Below are 22,450 nucleotides of genomic sequence, written 5' to 3'. Positions count from 1 at the left end.
ACGTTGAATAATAGTTATTTACAAATGATTAGCAGTCAGTATTTTTTTTTTACTAAACCAGATGTATCTGTATCATAGTGCAACAGCAAGAACCTGAACTCAGAAGTTCTTTAGGGAGAAAAACCTGAGAATGTGTTCCTATTCTGCTCTAGTTTCCTGTCAGTCAGGGATTAGACATGTCAGGGTAACGGATCAATCAAAACTGGTATGCATGACTGTTAGATGCTTGAAATAAAAAATCCCACTTATGTTCTTCAGGTACAGTAAACATTTTCATCTTACCTGAACGGCAAAATGGGTTCAACTATTTCAGGTGGCTGAGTGCCCCCGACCCAGACCCCACTTTGTTCCTCTGCTGCTGTGCCAGGGTAAAGTACTTTAATGTGTTAATGTGGAAAAAGCACAGTGAGGTATAAAGGTTTGAGACACTTCCTGGATGCAGTCAGCCATTTTAAGGCTCCATATCTAAAATAGCTGTACGTGAGATTTATAGTCCAAAAAATTAACTGTAAAATGGCAGCAACAAAAAAAAAAGGCTTCACAGAGGAAATCACTGCAAGTGCATTATTAGCCCTTACTAAGCCTGCATCCGGACTTCAGCATTTATTACTGTATAACATTAATACTTTATGAGCCTGAACAGGCGGGACTCCTCTGGTATTCAGGACAAGTCTTTATTATCATTTCTAAAAGTGATTCACAGAAAGCCTGAACCTCGACTATAATCTGCAACAGACATCAGTGTTGATATTTAACATACTCCCTTTCTATACGCTGAGTGTAAATCAGAATGCATTACAAACCTGGACTCATATTCACATAGATTCCCAGACTCATCTCAGCGCGCTCCCATGTCAGCCTAACAATTCCTGCCAAGGAGTCCTAGCTTTAGAGTGATTCACTTAGCTGCTGAGAAATTCCCATCTTAGTGAGGAGGTGTGGTTGACCCCGTTGCTGGGTGTGGTTGACCCCGTTGCTGGGTGTGGTTGACCCTGTTGCCAGGTGTCACACTGTCTTCTAGGGGACATGATTGGTTCCATGTCTCCTACATCTGTTTAATGACAGTTGGCATATAAACATCCAAATATGTAAAACACATATATTTTTACAAAAGTTACATACATGCAGCTTTAAGTACATATGGACAAGAAACAAGTAGGGAATGAAATGAACGTTGATGCATTAGTAATCAAAATAACACTCCTGACTATTGAAGGATCAAAGATACTTTATTTCAATTCGCATATAATAAATACTATGAATATGACACTTTGGTGCCGATGATTAAGATATTCTCTCAAATCTAGAACTTGGTGTTACACTTGTGATCTCATTTGCAGTTATCTGATCAAAGCTGCTTCCTCGACCGGAAAATAAATGGCAGCAAGTTTACTGTCAGACTTCCTGATTTACACCAGAAAATCTGATAAGGAGGTGTAGTTCATCCACACACACACACACACGCACACACACACACACACACACCCGCACACACACACACACACACTCCAGTCTGCTTCTCTCAAATCATACAAAACATTTTTTTTAATCAAGCAATAATCAGAATTTGAGCAAAAGATTTCTTAGCACTTAAACCACATTAAGCTACTTGATGTCACTGCTGTGAGTTCTGACATTCAGCTGAGATGGATGTATTTGCACGCTGCTGAAGCTGAGTAAGAAGGCTTCTGTGTCGCAACAGCCACAAACTTTAATGTGCTATGGAACAGTTTGCAGTCATATCTGAAGGAGTCGAAATGAGAGTCTGAGGCCATACTATGAGAAGGAGGATGAGTTGCTCTCTCTAGTTTGAGGAGCAATCTTTGCCTCGAGCTCTTGGAAGTTTACGTATTTTGATGTATTATTGATGGATTAGTGCCACGTCTAAGCTGAGTCAAAAAGAAAAGTTTTTGATTTGTGATCATGACTGAAAGGAATACAAGCTGATGAAATGAGCTTCCTCAGAATGGAGTGGTTAGACAGTGTGAGGAGCACCTGGGGAGCTCAAAGCCGTTGCTCCGCCACAGTAAAACTGGTTCAGGTATCTGATCAGGACACCTCCTGAGTGAGAGCCCCAGAATGAGCTGAAGGTTGTAAGAGGGGAGATCGATGTCCAGGTTTTCTTCTTGGACATGATGGACGGATAGTCTGAACCTACATGTACACACTTTTTCCACAAGTAATACTTTCATCTTGGTTTATTTAGACTGCAGCAATTCATGAGAAATCTAATCCAAACTTCATGTGGCCTATTTCAGTTAAATGGGTGTTGAAAGCATGAGTTCTTGCCACCTTTCAACTGGTCTTTAAAATTTGATCAGGAGTGTGATTTGAATCTGTATTGGTAGATGGAAAAGCATGTTGACATTTTTGCTACATTGCTACATTTGGTCTTCAGTATACATTTCCTGGAGTCCCTGCATTTGCTTCACACACAGCACCAGTATGAAGGTTGAGCAAAGCCCTTCACAAGGTCTGTAACTGTAAGACCAAATGCAAGAATATTAAAACCAGTGTTAGGTTGACAGAGAAGGACAGAGAACAGAGAAGGACTAAACAAATCTTGTTGAAATGTTATTATTTTTCATGTGTGCATCCCAAAGCTGATTTTTCTTTTCTCACTCTCCACTCCTCAAATTAACCCCTTACTATGAGGCAGAACGCCCGCAAGCAATTTTTCCATTGTATTTTCTGGGGGTGAGGATTAAGGGGTTTTAATCACTCTTACAAACTGAATAAAAAACTTCTTCACATAGCAGTCAAAGAAAGCAACACAGCTTTGAATTGTTTTTGAAACAGTTTAAAATAATGACAAATTAGCTTCAAAATAAAGAGTAACCCAAAAAAATCTGTTTTCTAATTAAACAGCTGAAGGAGCTTCATATTGTTGTTTTGCATTCATAGTTTAAATAAAGGTTTAGCTCTGAACTTATTTATTGTATTTCCTTCTCTGAATGTTTTTGTTCTGTTCGTCACAAGACTGATATCCAATCTGCCATGTAACCGGCATGTGCTCCTTTGACAACACAAATAAAGGTTTTGGAATGTGGAAACTTAGAAAATTACAAACTGCTTCACATTTTACCACAGCATAAAAGTGTTACAGGGTTTCCCCCAGTGTATTTTAAGCCTGACGGGTCACCAGGCTTCATTTGCTCCCCCAACATTAAGTGTTGTTTGTATACTCCAATAATAGTAAAGACGGATATAGCTGACGCGTTGAACTATAGGTGCAAGGGCGTGCGTACCAACTGTAGAGCTGCCCGTTGGCCTCACACACAATTTTTTCCATTTATGATGCCTGCTCATGCATCTTTGAATTTTTGTAACTTTTTTAATTTTTTAACATAAAAAACACAGTGCCTTTGCTGGACTGCCCTATTATCCCTACCGATGGGCTTAACATGTTTTCTGGAGGAAACTATATTAAGAGACAGTAACAATTGTATTGAACTCTGACATTATACAGGCAAGTTGATGGCAAGTCAATTTTATTTGTATAGCACATTTGTAGCCACCATGCAATTCTTTGCATGATTAGACGAAAAATAACATGGCAAACTAGGGAAAATGTGAGGTCACATTTTCTGATAAACGTTGTGTAACTTGCTGTTGATTATATGACGGTAGAATATTATGCTAAATTAGCTTCAGATCAGCTGTATTGAAACTCTGACGTTATCTAAGCAGCTCACGGATTAGCTAGCTAGAGTTGCTATGATACCAACGGCCGCTCGACGCACCATCACGCGCCCAAGCATTCCAACGACTTCGAAACGAAAGAAAGTTTCGCTTTAAAGAAGCTTTAAAACGAGCTAAAGTTTCGTTTTAAAGGAGCTTTACAACGAAACTTTCTTCAAATCACGATGTATAGCAAATATTTTACATTGCTATTGCCAGTCTGCAAGCGTTTCCGTGACGACACAAAACTAACCTGAGCGATCAAAGAAGGCGAACTCAGGCGATGGCGCTGTATTGTCAGGTATGACCCATAAAGACATGACATGAAATATTATGCTCACCCAGGATAGGAGAATATAGTTGTAAACGACCGACCATGCCCGCTGTTTCTCTGTCGCCCACTTCTCATTTCATGACTTTCTATATCGTTTGACTTTGAATCTCATAATTATCACTTAGAAAATTTTAATTATCACTGTGTCTCATAAATCAGTGATTCTTGAGAATAGGGACAAAATGGGTTTAAATTTTCCCCAGTTTTTAAAAATTATTTCTCAACCTTATGTATGCAAATATGACAAATAATGTTTTGGAAATGTAAAGATGCTAAGGTGCTCCCAGTTGCAACATTTTTTTTTTAAATTACATTTTCAATCGACCTAACCCAGAACTTTGTCATCACTATCTGACAAAATAGATATTGAATACATTTTTAATGACCCTATAAGTGTTTTTTTTTTCTCAGTTTTACAGACAAATGCATCTCAAGAAACAAAGGAAATATTATTTAAAACAAAAAACAAAAAGTCCATCTGACGGAGTTGACACAGAACAGAAGGTGGTGACAAACTAGTGAGTAAAAAGAAATACTTGATACATGTGAAGTAATGCAATTTATGTGAAATACATTAAAATGAATTAATTGCACATTTAAGTGAGATTTGTCAACAATTTCACTGAAAGAGTCACAAAAACTCTGATGGAGTTGACATCTGATGGAGTTGACAAAAAGCCAAATTACCTCAATTTATATTATGTTATTCTGAAAAAGGCCATATTGTAGCTCATCAGGTCCATGAAATCTTTACAGTATATTAAAATTAAGCTTTTATTTCACAAAATTTCATCAGAGTTATGTAAATTATCAGTTATGGTGTTGACACATCATGGTTGTGACGAGCAATTTAGGAATAAAACATAAGGAAAAATCTAAAGAATAACATAAGCGCTAACTAGCCCTCAGGAGTTCTGGTGCCCCCCAATAATGCCTGATTTTTTTTTTTTTTTTTTTTTTACATTCTTTTTATGTCTGACGGTGTTGACAAAAACTAGGGACACATTTCAATGGAGTTGGAAAATATCTAAAAATTATTTTTAATTCAATTTATTATTACTTTTATAATTATTTATATGAATACTTATACTTAATAGTCATAATATATTATCTTAGTATTCCTTTAATTGTTTTAAGCTATTATAATGTATTGAGTTCTGCTGCAGAACAAGGGATTTTACAGGCATCATCCACTGACTACAATGTTTAAAATAAAAAATATTCAGCAAACACAAGGAAAATATACATTGTTGTGCTCACATGACCCAGGTTAGTTTAGTCAGATATTTTGAAACAATTATATTTTGTGTATAGTTTATTCAAATTTTGTGCTTTATCCATAGGACCTGTTTTGTCCCTATTCTCAAGAATCACTAAAATATTACTTTAAATTTCACAAGTATTCCTTTCTATTTCATAATTATGACTTTGAATCTCATAATTGTGATTTTGTATCATAATTATCACGTAGAAAATCAAAATTATAACTAAATGTGACAAAATCTATATGACTTTGAATCTCATCGTTATGATTATGACTCTCATAATTATGATTTTCTATTTCAGAATTATTTAGAAAATTAGATTTTTAGTCAGAAAATCGACTTTGTTTCTCAGAATTATCACTTAGAAAGTCGAAATTATGACTCTGTCTCATGATTATGACTATCTAAAAAAAATGACGATCTCAAAATTATAACTGAAAGTCGAAATTGTGCTGAATCCTTAATGACTTTCTATCTCATAATTATCACTTGTCACAGAAAGTCGAAATTATATTGAATCTCATAATTATGACTCAGTCTCATAATTGTCACTTATAAAGTCGATATTATTATTGTGAATGTCGAAATTATGACTTTGTATTTCATCATGATTTTGTATATCAAAATTATGACTTCTTGTTTGGCTTTTTTTGCTGGAAATGGACTAATCTTGTAATTGGACTTGTTTATTTGGTATCTATACTGTTCTTACAGTAGATACCAAATTGTTTATTTAACCAATTGACGTTCTAACTTGATCTATTCAAACTATTCTCAAAACCACTATGTAGCAAAATTAATTTTACAAAAAAAATGTATCTATTTTTAGGTGTCAGGCAGGTCAAACCCTCTTGAGTCTAATTTATGTCCCATGTTTGTGGATTATTGACTAAAGGCCGCCCGCTCTCGGTTAGAATGTTCCGAATCTGCGTGAGTGCCCATTCATTTAGTGAATGTGGGTCTATTGTTAAAATAAAACTTGGGTTTGACCGGCTGGTTGTAAATTAGTCGGCTGCCATCGCGGAGTTTCCACTGGCTTTGGGACTGCGCAGTCTGATGTGCGCAGCCGATACCAGACCAGAGGAGCCCCGGCATGTCCCACACTGCAGAGGCCCGTGCTGTGGCCTCTTGGCACCCCCTTCCTGAAGTATTACGGAGGCGCATCCAGGCTTCCGCGGGCGAGCGGCGCTTGGAAGGTTGGGAGGTTAGAGTGGGGGGGAGTGCACTGACTGGACGGGCGCAATGGGACGGGGGCGCAACCTCAGCCACGAGGGAGGAAGGAAGGGAGGGAGGGATGGTTTAACTATTAGCCACCACCAAGCATTAAGACAGCTGTGCGGAGCCGGTGCCGTACATAAGGCGTGCGCAAAGCGGAGGACAGCATTCAGGCGGCCGCCGGGAGGCTTGTGCGCACTCTGATCTTCGCTTCCCCGCTTCTTCCTCTCCGGATCTCTGATAGTTTTAAGGTAAATTTCTTTCTTGAGATTACATTTCATTCAACGGTCTGTAGAGCACAGAAAGTGTCATTTAGTGAACATTGCGTACCGTTTTGCAAATACAAATACAATCGGCATGTTCCTTAATTATAAAGACAAATTATTGAGTGTTTTGTGAGGAAAATGTTATGAGTTTTGGACCCTGCCGGTGATAGCGGCGGTGACACTGTAGCCGGGCATCACAACAGAAAGCCCCTCTGCCCCGGTAAAAACGAGCAGTTTGAACAGAACAGGAGGGCTCGGCTATTCAGCCCTTGACCAGGAGAGCACTAATTTACGCCTTTGCCATGTTGGGTTCGGGCAGCGTTGGTCCTGACTACTAAGCAGAGGATTGCTTCAGCGAGGAAAGCCAACAGGCAGTGCGCGAATGTCGCAACATGCAGCCGGAGAAAGGCTGTTCAAAGTCAGAGAGCAGTGCAGGTCCGCAGACAGACATTTCTGATATAAGTTGTCATTTGTGGATTGATTGATTGATTGATTGGTTGACACATAAAGCGATCTAGGTGGATGTTCGGTTTAGCTCTGAACTGGACAGATCCAAGGAAACTTCTCAAACCTTATGCCTTAAATTCATTGATATCTTCAATATCAAACTGTATTGGCATTAGAAAAGAGTTGTATAAGTCAATATATTTTGCATTCTGTTTTTTTGTTTTGTTTTTGTTTTTTAAAGGACACTAAAATGCCCTACAAACAATAAGATTATATTATTTTCAAATTCTGGACAGTTTTAAAGCAATTTCTCCTGGATAAATTCACAGTAAAAAGTTTATATTTTAAAACACGATTACAAAATGGTCCTCCTTGAAGTTCCTTCTACCCCAGGGGTTTTCAAAGTGTGGGAGAGCTAGACAGTCCCCAAGGGAGCAAATCGGCAAACGCAAAATAAAACCCCAAACATTTACCTCTAAAAAAGGTTAGCAAGAAGTGCAATTAGCAATCAGCAGATAAATCAAATACAGGTACCAGTAATGTTTCAAATTGCCATCTACGTCCTGATCAAATTTATAATTATGCTTTAAATTAATTACAAATAAGTTTTAGTCATTTATTAATCATATTGGGCAACAAACGTGAAGTAATTTATTTAATATACATTCAATGCTATTAGCATAGACCGGAAATAAGCCCAGGCATCATAGGCACTTCACTAGCCATGCTACACATAATGAAAATAATAAATAAAAAGAATTCTTGGTTGGTCGTTCAGCCGAATTGTTAAGAACCCTTTAAACATTAGCCAAAAATAATTAGTAGTCCAATTTCAGGATCATAATTAGTTTTAAACACAAATTTATGCAAAATAACTAAACTCCACAATGGAGTTCTGTTCAGTTAACATGGAAGTGAAATAATTGACAAAACAAGATCTAAAAACAAATCCCGGTATTAAAATTAACAACTTTAAACAAAAATCATCCAAACAACCTGAATGTTGGTAACTACATATCATGTTTTATGTCCCAGTTTTGGGACAGACTTCTAACAACGCCTTTGGTGTCTGGATGAATGGATAGATTACATATAATTGGCTTGGTGAAGTTGGCTAAATGTTTGCAGTTACTTTTTTGGGTTTATGTTGTTGTTCTCATGTGGCGCCCCCTCTCCCCTAAACAACTGTGGTGCCTCCCAGGGGGGACACGCCTCACACTTTGAAAAACCATGCTCTACACTCTAAAACCTGCTGAGTTAAAACAATTCCACTCTTTTAAAAGTTTATTTTTAAGAGATTGTTAAAGTGACTTATGTCTAGCTGACAAAGATTGAAAAAAATAACACATAACCTGGATTACTGAACTAAACTCTAATTTGGTTTAACAAGCTTTTGTTTTTAGTTTGCATTGATCTTAATCATCTGAAAAAAAATTTTTACTCCTTTTTATCCTCAAAACAATTATGTTGTTAGAGCTGCGTTCAAAAATATAAAACAAAAGTAAAATAGAATAGAGCAGAAAAACCAACCTATTAAGAATGAGTGTTAATAAAATACAAAGAAAAAACAAGATGCTCCAATACGACTAAGCTCAAAACGGCATAAAATCCACTAAATATTTTATCAGAATTAGAATCAACATTATGATCCAAACATTTAGGGTTTGAGATTTGGGATGGGTTGGGATGGTGGTGTTTTTCAGTTTAACACTTGTGCGTGCGAGGACTGAGGCAAACGTACAAGGACTGAAGCAAATGATACAAGTGATACGGGTGTGGGGTCGGTTGGACCCCATTTGTAAACACAAGGGTTAAACTGAAAAGCTGTTAGCTTCTTGCTGTAGCTTCTCTTAGCTGGACACAGCTACTGTAGCTTCTATTAACTACTTAAAAGGCTAACATGAACATAACCAGTGAATCAAAGTCACTAGCACCACCTCCTGGCATTAGTATTACTGTACAGCATTACTTGATCATTTCACTTCCTGTTTCATCTAGTGGAAAAGGCTCAATGAAGTTTGATTGGGTCATTGTAAAATTGAAAATGGCGGCCTCAACATACGTGGCCAAAAGTTTTGACTCAGCATTTGGTTTAATGTGACCAACCTCTGCCACAACAGGTTAAAATAACTAACCCAGCATGAATATTCTTGGAGGTTTAAACCCTTTACACATACTTGGCTGTTGTCAATTCTCAAAGGAGAGGTTTCAAATCACCATATTTCAATAAGAGGCATGGTCTTCAAATGCCATGTCTGGTTCTGGATGAAACTGGTTTAGTCTCAACACAACAATCCCAGAATACCAGAGATCAAAACTTGAACTACCAGAAATTCCATGTCCGGCACAATGCTTCCATCAAAACAGTTGCTTGACCTTGTCACTTTTGTTTCTATTCTTATAATTACGTTAATGTTTTGATTGGACTCCATTATGCGACTCGGCGCAATTATTATAAGGGATTAGGATTGGTCGGTTGACTCATTGAAATACTAACAATGTTACTTTGAAAACTAAATAATTGATGGACATGTTCTTTCTCACAGGTGACTGGCAACTCTGGTTTGGGAGGAGCTTTTCTGCAGCTGGTAATTTGATTCTTGTACAGAAGATCTTAAAATATCCTCTTTGAAAGGCTTCCAGCTATCACGTGGCGTAAAAGGAGACATTTCCAGGCTGGTGCTCTGAGCAGGATCCCACACTGATCATTCTCTGCAGAAATCAGGCTTCTTCAGTGTTTCTTCAGCTTGATCTGCACTTTAAAAGGCTGTTTACAATAGACTGGTGGGGGGTTAAGCAGTGAATCCCCGAGTCTACTGTTTTCTTTTCTCTTTTGTTTTGAACCATGATGCCTTTTCTTTTGCCGGCCCACCCCTAGCACCTTGCAGTGAATGGAGAACATACTGGTTCTGCTTCCGAAGCACCGACAGGAACACGGGCTCTGCAGAACCACGGCTGCATGTGCCTTGCTGGACGTCTTTATCAATAGATCGATTTTCTCAAAATCTTTAGTAACAACCCATACTCCCTGTTAGCCTATTTAATGGGATAAATCAACTGGACAGATCAGGTGCAAAACCAGATCAAGCAATAAGTTCCAGTCTGACTTTCCCCCAAATATTAGCCTAAGGCACGCTTACCTTTTCTTGCTGAGTGCACTGTCTGTCTAAGGCCTCCGCATGGTACTTTGGTCAAAAGAACAAGATAAACTCCCTGACATCGAGATGTCCTCGGGGGACATTGAGATGAAGAAGGAGGGAGGTCCCCTGACCCCAACCTTCCTCAATTCTAACTGCTCTGTCCACCCGCTGATCCTCACCAGAGGCCCAGAAGAGATGAGCCCACAAACTGGGGGCGAGTTCGAGCTCACTGAGGTTACGTCTTTCACGGAAAGGATCGGTGAGACTGGGGAAAACGAGGAGAGGTCGGAGATTGTGGTGGCATTAGACTGCCGGGCCAACGCCAAAGGTCAACGGGAGGAGGATGCTCTCCTGGAGAATGCAAGCCAGAGCAACGAGAGCGACGACAACAGCATCAATCAGAGCCCTGAACCACCAGCGCCGCTCAAGGAGACCTCCATTTCCATCGGTCTTCAAGTGGTTTTTCCCTTTCTGCTGGCTGGCTTCGGAACAGTAGCAGCAGGAATGTTGCTAGACATTGTCCAAGTAAGTTACACTGCCACACTATAATAAAAAAGTTATCCTAAAATGAATTGGAATTTGTTTTTACACTAGGTAAAAGACCAGATTGTGTTCTTCTTGCAAGCGGTCTCTTTCCAAATACTATAGCTTTTTACCACCACTCCAGATCATGTATGTTCGGTTAATTGGCCACTCTAAGCTGCCACCTTGAATGGTGGCAGCTTAAGTGTGAGAGTGTGTGGTTAACTGTAGAGTGTGTCTCTGTGTTGACAAGTGTTTTACTAGTGGCTAGCCCAGGACATACTGCGCCTTTCATCCACTTACTATTGGAAATAGACAACAGCAACTGTAACCCAATAAGTATAAGAGGGCATACAAAATGGATGGATGTTTAAGCTTGGAAGGATTAATTAAAAGAGTTTAATCTGATCACTGTATTATAGTAGATGATAGAAAATCTATTTTTACATTCTAACTATATGAAGTTAGACTGGATGCAACTACCCTTGCTTACAGCAGTTGATGGACATCTTTTGTAACCATTGTCTTTTTAAAGCAGACAATACACACCTAGACACACAATGAGAAGGGATTGTCAGTGGAACATAATAATCACCTGGCTCCTTGAGGCATGCATCAGTCATTGCGCTTGCTGGTTTATCTAATGGCCCTCTTTAGGAGATGCTTGGGTATTTTTTCTGCTTTACGCCCATGAAGTCTTCTCTCCAGGATTTGACCATGCTGGTAAATAGCCCTGTCACGATAACACATTTTGCTGAGCGATTAATTGTCTAAAAAATTATTGCAATAAACGATAATATTGTTTCAAGACCTTTTGACACTGATTTAGTGAAAATGACGTAATAATGCATGTGATTTCCTGCCATAGATGGATACACTTTATTTTCAAAAGAACACATAACACTGGAACTGATAAACTAAGTAAACAAAACAACCAAAAACAAAAATAAAATGTATTCTCAGTCTCCATTAACAAAACCCGTACTTGAATAAAAACTAAACATAAAGCCAAAGTGGAAATAAATACTGCATTCAACAAAAGAGTCGAGATTATGAAGTCTGTATACTATATTCCCCTTCAGTAATTTAAATAGAGAAGATGAACACATCCGACTACCTAATGCAGTAGTTCATACTACACGATTTTTTGCTTTCCCCTTAGACAATCTTAGATCGTTGGCCGATCTGAGATTGTCGATGGTGATTTCGTAACCGATCATCCTGTAGTGTATTGTGTGTCACGGTAGATCGTTGTGGCCGCTCCGATCTAAATCAGGGTTTTCCCCGACTGGGAGCTTAACGCTGAATGTGACAGGTAGCCAATCAGAAAGCGCGGATTCTCCTCCGTGTTTTCTGAGGGGAAATTACGGGAATCCCAAACAGCTCATATGACACAACCCAAAATCCAGCGGACATTGGAGATGATATGTGGAAACAACATTAATGTTTATTCAACATTTCGTGCAAAGAATATAGAAATGACAAGGGGAGGAGTTSGAGCCAAATTGCTACYGCAGTTGATAAACCCGGTAAGTTTTCAGCTGTTCTTCGTTAACGTGACATAAATAGGTTATAATGATTTTCATTCAGTCAGGACTTTATGCTGACTCTAGCCACGTGCATCACAGGTAGATTCTAGTAAAGTACTAATTAATGCTTGATTTTAAAATTAGTTAACTATACTGGTAGCCCTTATTTTGTGCCCATGTGGCTGGACACCACACACGATCGAACCCGATCGAACCGTTAGGATTTCTGTCGGCTAATGTTTGATATCTCAAGTTTTGAAAATGGGCGGACAGTCGGCCGACACTAAGGAAATGAGGAAGGGAGGGTCAGTGGAGAGCACCGGAGGTGAGCCTTTTTTCATTCAGTGTCATCAACAGAGAGAAAAAAAGACAGGAAGAGACGATAAAACCGATAATTAAAATGAAGTCGATAGGTTTAATTTATCGTATGATTAATTGATTTATCTTTTATCGCAACAGGCCTACTGGTAAACAAAGTGTTTTAATGACCCATCACACAATCTTTAGTTTGCAGTTAGATGTGCTTGGAAGGTGTTTTATTGCGGTAGGCAGTTGGAGCTAGATCCAATCAGTTTCTCTCAGAAAACATATTTTTCTTAACCGGAAATGCCTTTGAAAAAGTGTGAGTCAAGCATTACTTGGGCTCTTTCTGTTTGATATGTTTCAATTTTCCTGCACAGGTCAAAGTCATTTTGACAGGTCTTTTTTTTTGTAAAAAGTTAGCTTGTAATGCAGAAAAGCTGGAGGTGTTACCCTGCCAGGAAACCAGTACATTGTGTACACGCATACTGATGGCAACATGGTGGACCCTCAGAGACTTAGCACAAAGAGGAGGGTGGGGGATGGAGGGGGACAGGGCAATAAAGTTTACTCTCTTTGAGCACCTGAAATGGCAGCACGGTGCAACAAAGCTAGAATCTGAGGGAAAGCAAAGTACAGTGTGGGTGTCAGGGCCTCCATTATTGTGTGGTGAGGTATACTCACTTAACTAGGAATGTGGAGATTCGAGTGCAAAAAAAAAATAATAAAGTTTTCATGCTGCTTCAGCATAGGCACCATGCTGTTGGAATTTCAGAAAGAACTCACAAAGAATGTTGTGTCGTTTTTGACTACTTTGTCGCACTTTTGTCTGCAGGCAGTCCTGCAACTAGTGTTTGTTCTGAGTTTTCCAGTGAGGCTGAAAACAACTAAAACAACCATCCCAGTGAGTTCTCCTGAGCATCTAGCAGCAGATCGCCTCACTGACTAATTCCTTCCCCAAGACGCTATGAAACGCTAACTCAGCTAATCCTGCCTGCCCTTGGTGGAGGGTAAATGTCTATCTCTAAGTCTCTGTCTCACCGGTTTGGTCAGACAGCACTTCTCAGGAATTATAGTGAACTTAAACACTCCAGAGCCACAGAAATGGCAAGTTCATTCATTTTCATTGACGGTGTATAGAAATTTAAGCTTTGATACACAGATGAGTATGTAGTTTTTTTTGTTTGTCAAGCTTCTTTTACATGTGACTTTGGTTGCTATGACCATCCAGAGTACCTCTGGCCTCATTCCCACTGAAGGTTGGCCCCCAAAGAGCAACTCTCTCTGGTATAGAAGAGGAGACTTCTGCATAGTTTTGTTCAGTGGCCTGGCAGCGGCATGACCTAAAACTGTCTGTTTCTTTGTGTCTGGGCTACAAACTTCTGACTCCAGAGTCGACCAGTTCAGTTGGGCAAAAGTCAACAAATGGTAGCTTTCCTGTGGATACTAGGTACCATGATTAAATGAATAAATTTCAGTCACAATTATTGGTGTGCAAAAATGAAAAAAGCAAAAAAACAAAACAAACAAGGCTGAACCAAGAGGTCTGACATGTTGTCGTGGTCATCTGTCTAGTCGTCTGTCTTTGGCTGTATAAGTGTGGAGTTTGGTTTTGTAGCCATAAAAACCCCAAGACCAGTAAAGTCTCAAAAACAAAAATCTAAAAATAAAAGCACCAGCAAACATGAAATCCTACTTTGCATAGGACGCTGGCCAGCCCTTTGCTTCCCATTATTTTGGTCTAACCACATCCACTTATCTGGTTTTCACTCGGCAGCCAACAGGAAACCAGAATGTGGCTTTAATTCTTCCATAGAAAAGCATCTGACCGACAGCAAGCCTCAGGGTTGTTTAGAGAAACAGAAAGAATGATGATGCAGTTGTGTGAATCTGTCTGGTTATTCAAACGGTGCTTGATCCTGACTGCGTAGTTCAGATTGGCCTGACAGTTGGTGTTATTGCCCAACAATCATTAACATCACCTGAGCTCTTGGCTATGAAATCCTGCTGATATCAATGACTGCTTCTTGTTTAGGATGCGAGTTGCTGAGACTGGAAGGATTAGTCTGAAGTCCCCAACTCTGGCTAATCTTTCACTTTGTTAAGGATTCCTATGAATCCTTGGAAACTGATGTGTTGCCTATTTTCTATTTGTTAGATTGAACAGATCACATTAAATTTCTTTACATCTGTGATGCAAACATTTCAAATGTGTGAAGCTTTAATCTTGTGGAATAGTTTAAAGTTCACTTTGGTGGTTTTGTACAAGACAAGGGATCCGCTGTACCTGAATTTGCAAATGTCGCCACTCCAATAATTGCTTTCAAATTTTCCCACCTCACTTTCTCTCACAAGCTAAACAGTTGTTGTTTGTCAAAAATAATTGTCCATGTGTGATGCCATTCTTTTGCACCTGAGCAGTGTTACATACCTCTGACCTTCAGACATAACATAGTGTCTTTATGCGCTCTTTTTACATTTCATTGTTACAATTACAGATTTAAATGTATTTTATTTGGAATTTGATGAGCTAGGCCCAAACAAAGTAAAATGAAAGGAAAAAAGCAGTGTGATTTTTGAGAGTACCATCCTCAAAAGTGCATTTGTGTTTTTTCCATGTTTGTGCCAGTTTTCTACATCTAGAGATTATATAGAAATTTACACAAAATCTTCTTTACAAAATAAACTAAGCACAGAAAGACAATACAGAATTTCCATTGGTCTTTAGATACCTATGTGACTGGGACGGGCATTTATCATGTTTATAATTTATCGTGGTAAATTTCTTATCATGATAAGAATTTGCATTTTTCTTTGACAATATTTTCTAATTAATGATGTTTAAAACCTGTCAAACATGTAAGGATTAATATTTTCTCCACCGTTTGTTCATTGAAATTATCAATAAACACCAATAAATTTGAAAATACTTGAAAAATATTTGAACATTTCAAGAGCGTTATTTGTGTTATACAGAGTCACAGTCATACAATGACAAACAATTAAACAATTGTTTAATTGTTAATTGTTTTAAATTGGCTCTGAGCCAAACAAGCTCCCCCTCCCTCAGTTCTAGGAACTCCACCAGACAGACCCACTACCTCTGTGAACAGAGAAATTTAAATTTAAATTTAAATTTGATTGTTTAAATTTCATTAGTTAAACAATCACATATGTTTAAAGCTTATTAAAAATGTAATATTGTCACTTTTATCATTATCACAATAGTATCGCAAAATATTGTGACAAAACTTTAAGTTCATGTTGCCCACCCCTGATTAATGGACTCAAAAGACTTCTGAAGAAGAGTATCATTTACTTTTGACTTTGAATTGTGAAACATTTTTAAAAACTAAAACGCTAATCATTCTTGTTCCACTTAATAATCGAGCGCTACTTTGTCCAAACAAATCCAAATAAAATGCAAAATCAATGCAGATCATTTTTAAAGGAGACGTATTATGACAAAATGTGAAGAAGGTATAGTGTTTGGCACAATTTTGCAAGACCGTTTATATTTGTCCATAAGAGTTTACTTTGACTCCATCATTAATTCAAGGAACAGGAAAACGACACAGACGCCTTGCGGTTTATTTTCTGTGACGCTGATGGAGATGCGGTGACAACGTCACATTGCACACCCGCAGGTCTGGCTTCTCTCAGTACAGCAAGTGCAGGGATCACAAATAAAGTGGAGCCATGTTACTCAACTGGGTAACCAGACCCTCGTGGGGGTTGCATACCAGAGCTCCTATAAGTCTGTTCACAGAGGTAGTGGGTCTGTCCAGTGGAGTTCCTAGAACTGAGGGAGGGGGAGCTTGTTTGGCTCAGAGCCAATGTTCTGGGAAGACAACAACATATATCACACCGGGGGAGTCAAAGAGGGAGATAGGGGAGGTAGACAGAAGTAGATTGAGAGAGCGCTTGAGAGCATGCGGCTGTGAAAGAAGAGAGAAGTGCTTCTAGGCTGCTGGGTCTGCAGGGGGCAGCGAGCCAAAGCCAGGGGCTGGCTGTTGGAAAGGAGCACAGCTTGGCCCGACGACAGCTCTGAAAGAGTTAGAACCACACCGAGGATCTGGTGCCACACCTACCGCACATGCAGACACATTGACGACACCACGTATCTGCTGGGAGCATCTGCTGGGAGCAACCCCCAGGACATGCAGAGCAACTCTGCTTCGCTTTCGCTTAGCTTTCCGAGAAGGAAATCTTCTTGACGTCTGACTTTCCTTTCCTCTTCTGTTCTGTTTTAGCCTTACAGAATATTGATTGAACTCAGAGCAAACTTTAGTGTAAGTGCAGGAGTCCCATGGGACTGGCCTCAAAGATAAGCACTTTTACTGCCTGTAGATCGATGGCATCAGCATCAGCCTTCTGGCCAGAATAGACCAAACCTGCTATCACTGCATGAAGCCTTAATAGAGGCAGCAGTAGGGCACAACTGTGACAGGCCCAGGGAGTTACAGGCAACCCAGCTCTGAAGGACTGGCCTGCAGCCAGGCAGGAGGTTATCGAGAGTCAGGCCCAGTAATATCAGCTAGAGGTTTCATTAAAAGGCCAGCCAGCAGATCAAGTCACGTTTCCTGACACATGCTTGACAAAAGTTATGATCCTCTCAAGCTAACACAACTAAGCTGTCTTGTATATTTAGCTGTCCAAGTCTGTAGCTTTTTTTCTCATACATAAGACCTGGTTGGAGTAATGTATACAGAAAAATATTAATTCATTCTAAGGTTTGGAGTATGCAAGGAAGTTTATACAATACCTGTGGAGTAATGTCAGTAACACGTTGCTGACATCTAATCGGACCACTTTTTTCAGTAATGAGTAATCTAATGCATTACTATTTCAAATCCAGTAATCAGATTAAAGTTACTTATTCAAATTACTGCATTACTGTGTGTTACTATTTTTTCTTGTAATTTAATTTTATTTCCTCTGTGTCTTGGGGCGTGATCACCGTTTCTATGCGACGGCATCAGACAGAAATGTAAACAATGGAGAGATGCACATTTTGTTGCTGGAAAAACAGGAACTATTTTAAGTTTCCGTCGACATGTATGATTTTTATAAGTGGCTTTGGGCTTGTTTTTTTTTTTTTTTTCAAAAGTTGCTTGCAAATTTAAAGCGTCACGTGTTAGGGCTTATTTTTTAACGTAAAGTTGCTCATTTGAGCTTGAAAATAAGAAGAGCCAAATAATAAGCCCCAGATGTCGCCTGACATCCAGGTAGTTTTAGTCAGGCTCACCCTGTTCATTGTTTCCCGAATGATGTGTCCCACTGTGTCTTTGTTAATGTCAAGGCAATATTTGCTGTGAATCGAGCTTCACATTGATGATAGTTATGCAGGAGTTAAACAAAGACTGAGGACATGGCAGGTTTTACATCCTGATTTGACAATAACTTCACAGTCTGTTCACCACCTCCACATCCTCCACAATGGACTGGTCACCAGCAACAGGGACACAAACAGGGTATACATGTGTGCACGCTAGAGGTTGAACGACTACATATTTTTTAAGGTCGACTACATCATGATAATAGTCGAGTCGATATCGACTAGTCGCGATGACGCCATAGTGACGACACCCCCTCCCCTTCTCCCGCTTTTACTAAAGGCGCTTTCGCACTGAACGGAATGGTGCAGTGCGGTTCCGAGCGTGTTTGCATTACAACTTGCGACCGGTTCCACTCGGCCCCATGGAACCACGAGAGCTGTGGTTCCAATCAGACCGGCCAAGCGGTTCTGCTTAGAACCAGCAGCTGATTGGCCGCTGGTTGTTATGGAGTCAGACGTTGAGTTTCCGTTGACAGCTGGCTCTCACTAAACTGTATTTTATTTTGTAAAGAGTGCTCTTTTCAATATKTTTATTATTAGTTTTAATTAGCAATGGATTCAAATATCGTGCAATCACCTGGTCTAATGATGAGGTTTTTTTTTTCCTCCGCTTACTCGCTGATGAACGAGTMCAGCCGGCCGCTACATCGAAACCATTGTTTAGTTTCAATAATGACGTCCGGTACGGCTTCGATGGCGCCCTCAGTGTATATGCAAACACAACAGGGCTGGAACCGTTCCGTTCCGTACCGTTCCCTGCAGTGCGTCTAGTCTATTATGCAGAATTAAAAGAGCAATAAACAGATCATTCTTCGTGAGCAGCAGAGAAAAGTTCGTTGCACAAAGTTGGGTTTGACTTTTTTTTTTTCCAAACACCGGCTGATGCTGATGATCTTTGGATAGTTACTCGTATAGGAGTCAAATTATCACACTGACCACAATGGCGCTTTTGGAACATCACAAACCAAACGTATTATGAACGGATTCCGTTTGGTTACAGTTGAATTCAACGAAACCACCTGCTGCTTTTCCGCCCGATGCGCAGCAGGGAGCTCTGCTGACTCAGCAGCGGCTCTCTGAACCGACATGCAGACGGCGGCAGAGATCGCCTCTATCAGACCCTCCGGATGAAGCTTGGACTTAGTTTCCAGATGTAGTCAAACCATATTTTTATAAGGTTAAAAACTTCAATACGCAGTGTGACGCTGATCAGTTGGGGGGATAAAAAAGCCTGACATCATGACGCGTTGTCGCACATTACTCCGGTAGGTTTTTTTTTTTGTTTGTTTTGTTTTGTTTGTTTTTTTAAGGATTTTTTTGGCACCAGTTTATTTGACAGCAATCTGACTGTAAGGGGGCAGAGAGAGCGAAGCGGGGGGAGAGAGGCCTGGGCCCAGCAAATGGAGGACAGGAGTCGGACTCCTGACTACCGCGGGCTAAAGTCTCTATATGCAGGGCGCCGCGCTAACCACCTCGAGCCTATGCTGTAATTTACAGTTTGTCTTTGTTAAATTATTTACATTTTTATACAGTTTGAGCTTTCTGACGAACTCACCTAGTCCACCTTCTTTCAATTCCTTGGAAAAATATGTTTTGTCATCTGATTGCGACTAGTCGACTGGCCCAGAAAAAAGTCATTGCAGTGAAAAGAATCGACTAGTCGACTAATCGGTGCAACTCCTAGTGCACGCACACACTAATACCTAAACATAGACCAGTTAACCTGACAGTCATGTTTTGGACTGTGGGAGGAAGTTGGAGTAACTTGAGAGGACCAACCGAAAGTACCAAGGCTGGGATTCAAACCCAGGACCCTGTTGTTGCATCAACATCCAGTCAGTGAAAGAATACTGCTAAACCTGTACAATGAATTTGGCTGGCACTGTCTGATTCACAAGTAGGCTTAGTAAAGTAGCTATTAGCTGAGAGACTTTAGCTCAAACTGCCAAAGAAGTCAATGGTAGTTCTGGTGGAAAGGTGTCAGAATACAGAGTACATGATTGTACATTTCATTGCATATTGAGCTTCATATTGGCAGACCAATAGGATTCCTAAGCTAACCCCCGTCTGCCTATGAAACCCTGAAAATGGTTGGCCTCATCTGAAGAATCATTTTTTTCTTGACATGATGTGTATGGCTGGGTTCATGTGTGTTCGCTTCCCTAGGAAACACATGGCAACAGGATATATTATGAAGAAAAAAAGGCCACACTGCCTGCATTCTTCGTGCTGAGGTCGGTGTATGTTGATTGGTGCTGACAATGTAATATATGGTTTAACAGTTAGATAAAGTTATAATCAAGTTGTTAGGCTCATTGCAAAAAAAAAAACTTTGTGCAAACAAGGTCTCACGTCAGTTTTTCAAGTCACTATATGCATATGCTCCATCAGATGTTTTGTTTAACTGAATCAATTTAGTCTGTTTTACAGAATAGAATCCTTTGAACCAGAGTGGTCTTAACAAATGTACATATCTGTGGTCTTTGCAGCACTGGACGGTGTTCACAAAGGTGTCAGAAGTCTTCATCCTTGTTCCTGCATTGTTGGGGCTAAAAGGGAACTTAGAGATGACGCTGGCCTCCAGGCTTTCAACAGCGGTAAGAACATCAGCATATTTTATTCCACTACATGTTACTGAAAGCTCCCGACCCCACTAAGGGACAAGGGTGTACAGAAAATGGATGGATGGATGGATGGTTACTGAAAGCTAACCAAAAAACCAAAACCTGCTGCCTACCATCACTCAAATGATTTGGGTCTCCAGATATTTGGATAGAAATATCTAAGAGAGAAAGGCACACATTTCTCTCCTGAAGTTACCCATTCTCTCATTTTTAGAACCATTAAAGTTGATTGTTCCTAGGTCAGTGGCCTCTTTGTTGGAAAGTAGATTTTCTGAACTGCATTCTTTACCTCATGGTCTCTGACCTTGTGCGGCATCGTGTTGCTAAGCAAGACTGAGCTAAGTTGAAGGTGGGGGGCGGGGCAAATAACGGTTATTCACATTTGTGAAAATTCTTTGGCTTAACCTGAACCAGTGAAATAGATTCAAAAGTAGGAATCAAGCTAAAAAACTGAATCAAATTTCTCCTATTTGACTTCCACAGTTTGCCTTGCTGGTGTTGCTCTGGACAACACTGAACATTGTTCAGTTCAGATCTGGTGAACTGGTTACATTAAGAGGTTATGAACAGCAAAGTTAACTCGTTTTAAATTCAGCTATAAGTTGTTGTTGTAGTTCATATTTTAGAGAAGTTCTGGTAAAGAGTCTTTATTCAATAAAAAAAATTCTTACCAAATGTATTAGCAGGAGTTGTCATAAAAGTAGATTATCTTTGGTCATGCAGTGGAATGGGGAATCCGGAGACAGTGCCCAATTTAACCCAAACAGGACTGGGAAGTGGGTGCAGAAAAAAAGGATGGATAGAAGAGACTAAAGTTAATGGTTCTTTTTGGGGACCGTCTTGATCTGATTTCATTTTTCACTCAACAGAATTGACTAATTATTGTTCAACATTCTAAACTTGAAGTGAGGAGGCATAAGTGGAATATTTGGGTTGTGATTGAATTCATTTTTTCCAGTATTTCACTCCATTTAATGTCACACGTGATTGATATTTTTTTTATTGCCCTGTCTATCGAGCAACAGATCAGTAGCTTTATTGTGCAAAAACTAAAAGTAACAAACAGAACAAGCACAGTTCCAAATTAAATAAACTAACCAAATTCAAAACCACTATTATTTTCTATTTACTTCAAATGTCACGGTGTTAACATGGGCATAAAAAATAACATTGAAAAATAAAAAAGATGTTCAAATGCACCAGAACAGGACCAGAGTGGAATGGAGACCGCTGCAGAAGCAGAAATCGGACTGTAGCACATGGCATTCTGGGTAAATACAACCAAAACAAACACGCAAGGGTAGCACTAGTGGGGTAAATGGCTTGTGGTCTTTTGCCAAAGACAGAGAAATCCTACAACCGCTAAACTCTGACGCCACTCCCATTCTTATTTGCATTTGCTGAGGAAGGAAGTTGTGCTCAGTGTCTTCTTCAGAGGTTTTTGTGTCATTTTCTGCAGAGGTTTTTGGTGCAGCACCACCACAGGCAAGAGAGTGAACAGGTTTTTCAAAAGGTTTGTTTGGTTTGACGCAGTGTGAATGCCAGTGAAAATGCAACAAATGGTACAAATTTGGTCTCCAGCTGAACATAATCTACCGGATCTTCAGGTGTGAAGACACCCTAAGACATTTCGTTTAAGCTTATTAACATTATGGTTTCCTGCTGTAAAACATATTTTTTCTCATTCGGCCGGACCTCAACAAGCCCGATGCCACTTTAGCAATATTATCTTACCATTTATCTGAAAAAAATTGTGTGTGTGTGTGGATATATTGGATATATATATATA

The 22,450-nt window shown here is 39.6% G+C and overlaps 1 protein-coding gene across 8 annotated transcripts in view; it reads left to right on the top strand.

Moving 5' to 3' along the window:
* The first annotated feature begins 3,734 nt into the window (after positions 1-3,734).
* slc41a1 (solute carrier family 41 member 1) overlaps positions 3,735-22,450 on the top strand; it is a 44,157-nt gene continuing 25,441 nt past the window's right edge. Inside the window, exons 1-4 of one of the 8 annotated variants that reach the window (XM_008410245.1) lie at positions 3,735-3,982; positions 9,755-9,796; positions 10,531-10,873; positions 20,527-20,634. In XM_008410245.1, coding sequence (XP_008408467.1) covers positions 10,544-10,873; positions 20,527-20,634 — 438 coding nt within the window. In that variant the 5' untranslated portion in view covers positions 3,735-3,982; positions 9,755-9,796; positions 10,531-10,543. Of the gene's footprint in view, positions 3,983-6,587; positions 6,747-9,754; positions 10,874-18,946; positions 19,303-20,526; positions 20,635-22,450 lie in introns of those variants that run through there. The other 7 variants (XM_008410244.2, XM_008410246.1, XM_008410242.1 and 4 more) reach the window with 7 other exon arrangements.

Source organism: Poecilia reticulata, linkage group LG5 (genome assembly GCF_000633615.1).
Source record: "Poecilia reticulata strain Guanapo linkage group LG5, Guppy_female_1.0+MT, whole genome shotgun sequence".
In the NCBI taxonomy this organism is placed as follows: Eukaryota; Metazoa; Chordata; class Actinopteri; order Cyprinodontiformes; family Poeciliidae; genus Poecilia; species Poecilia reticulata.
The sequence above is the reverse complement of the archived record's forward strand: the minus strand, read 5'-3'. Positions and strand labels throughout refer to the sequence as shown.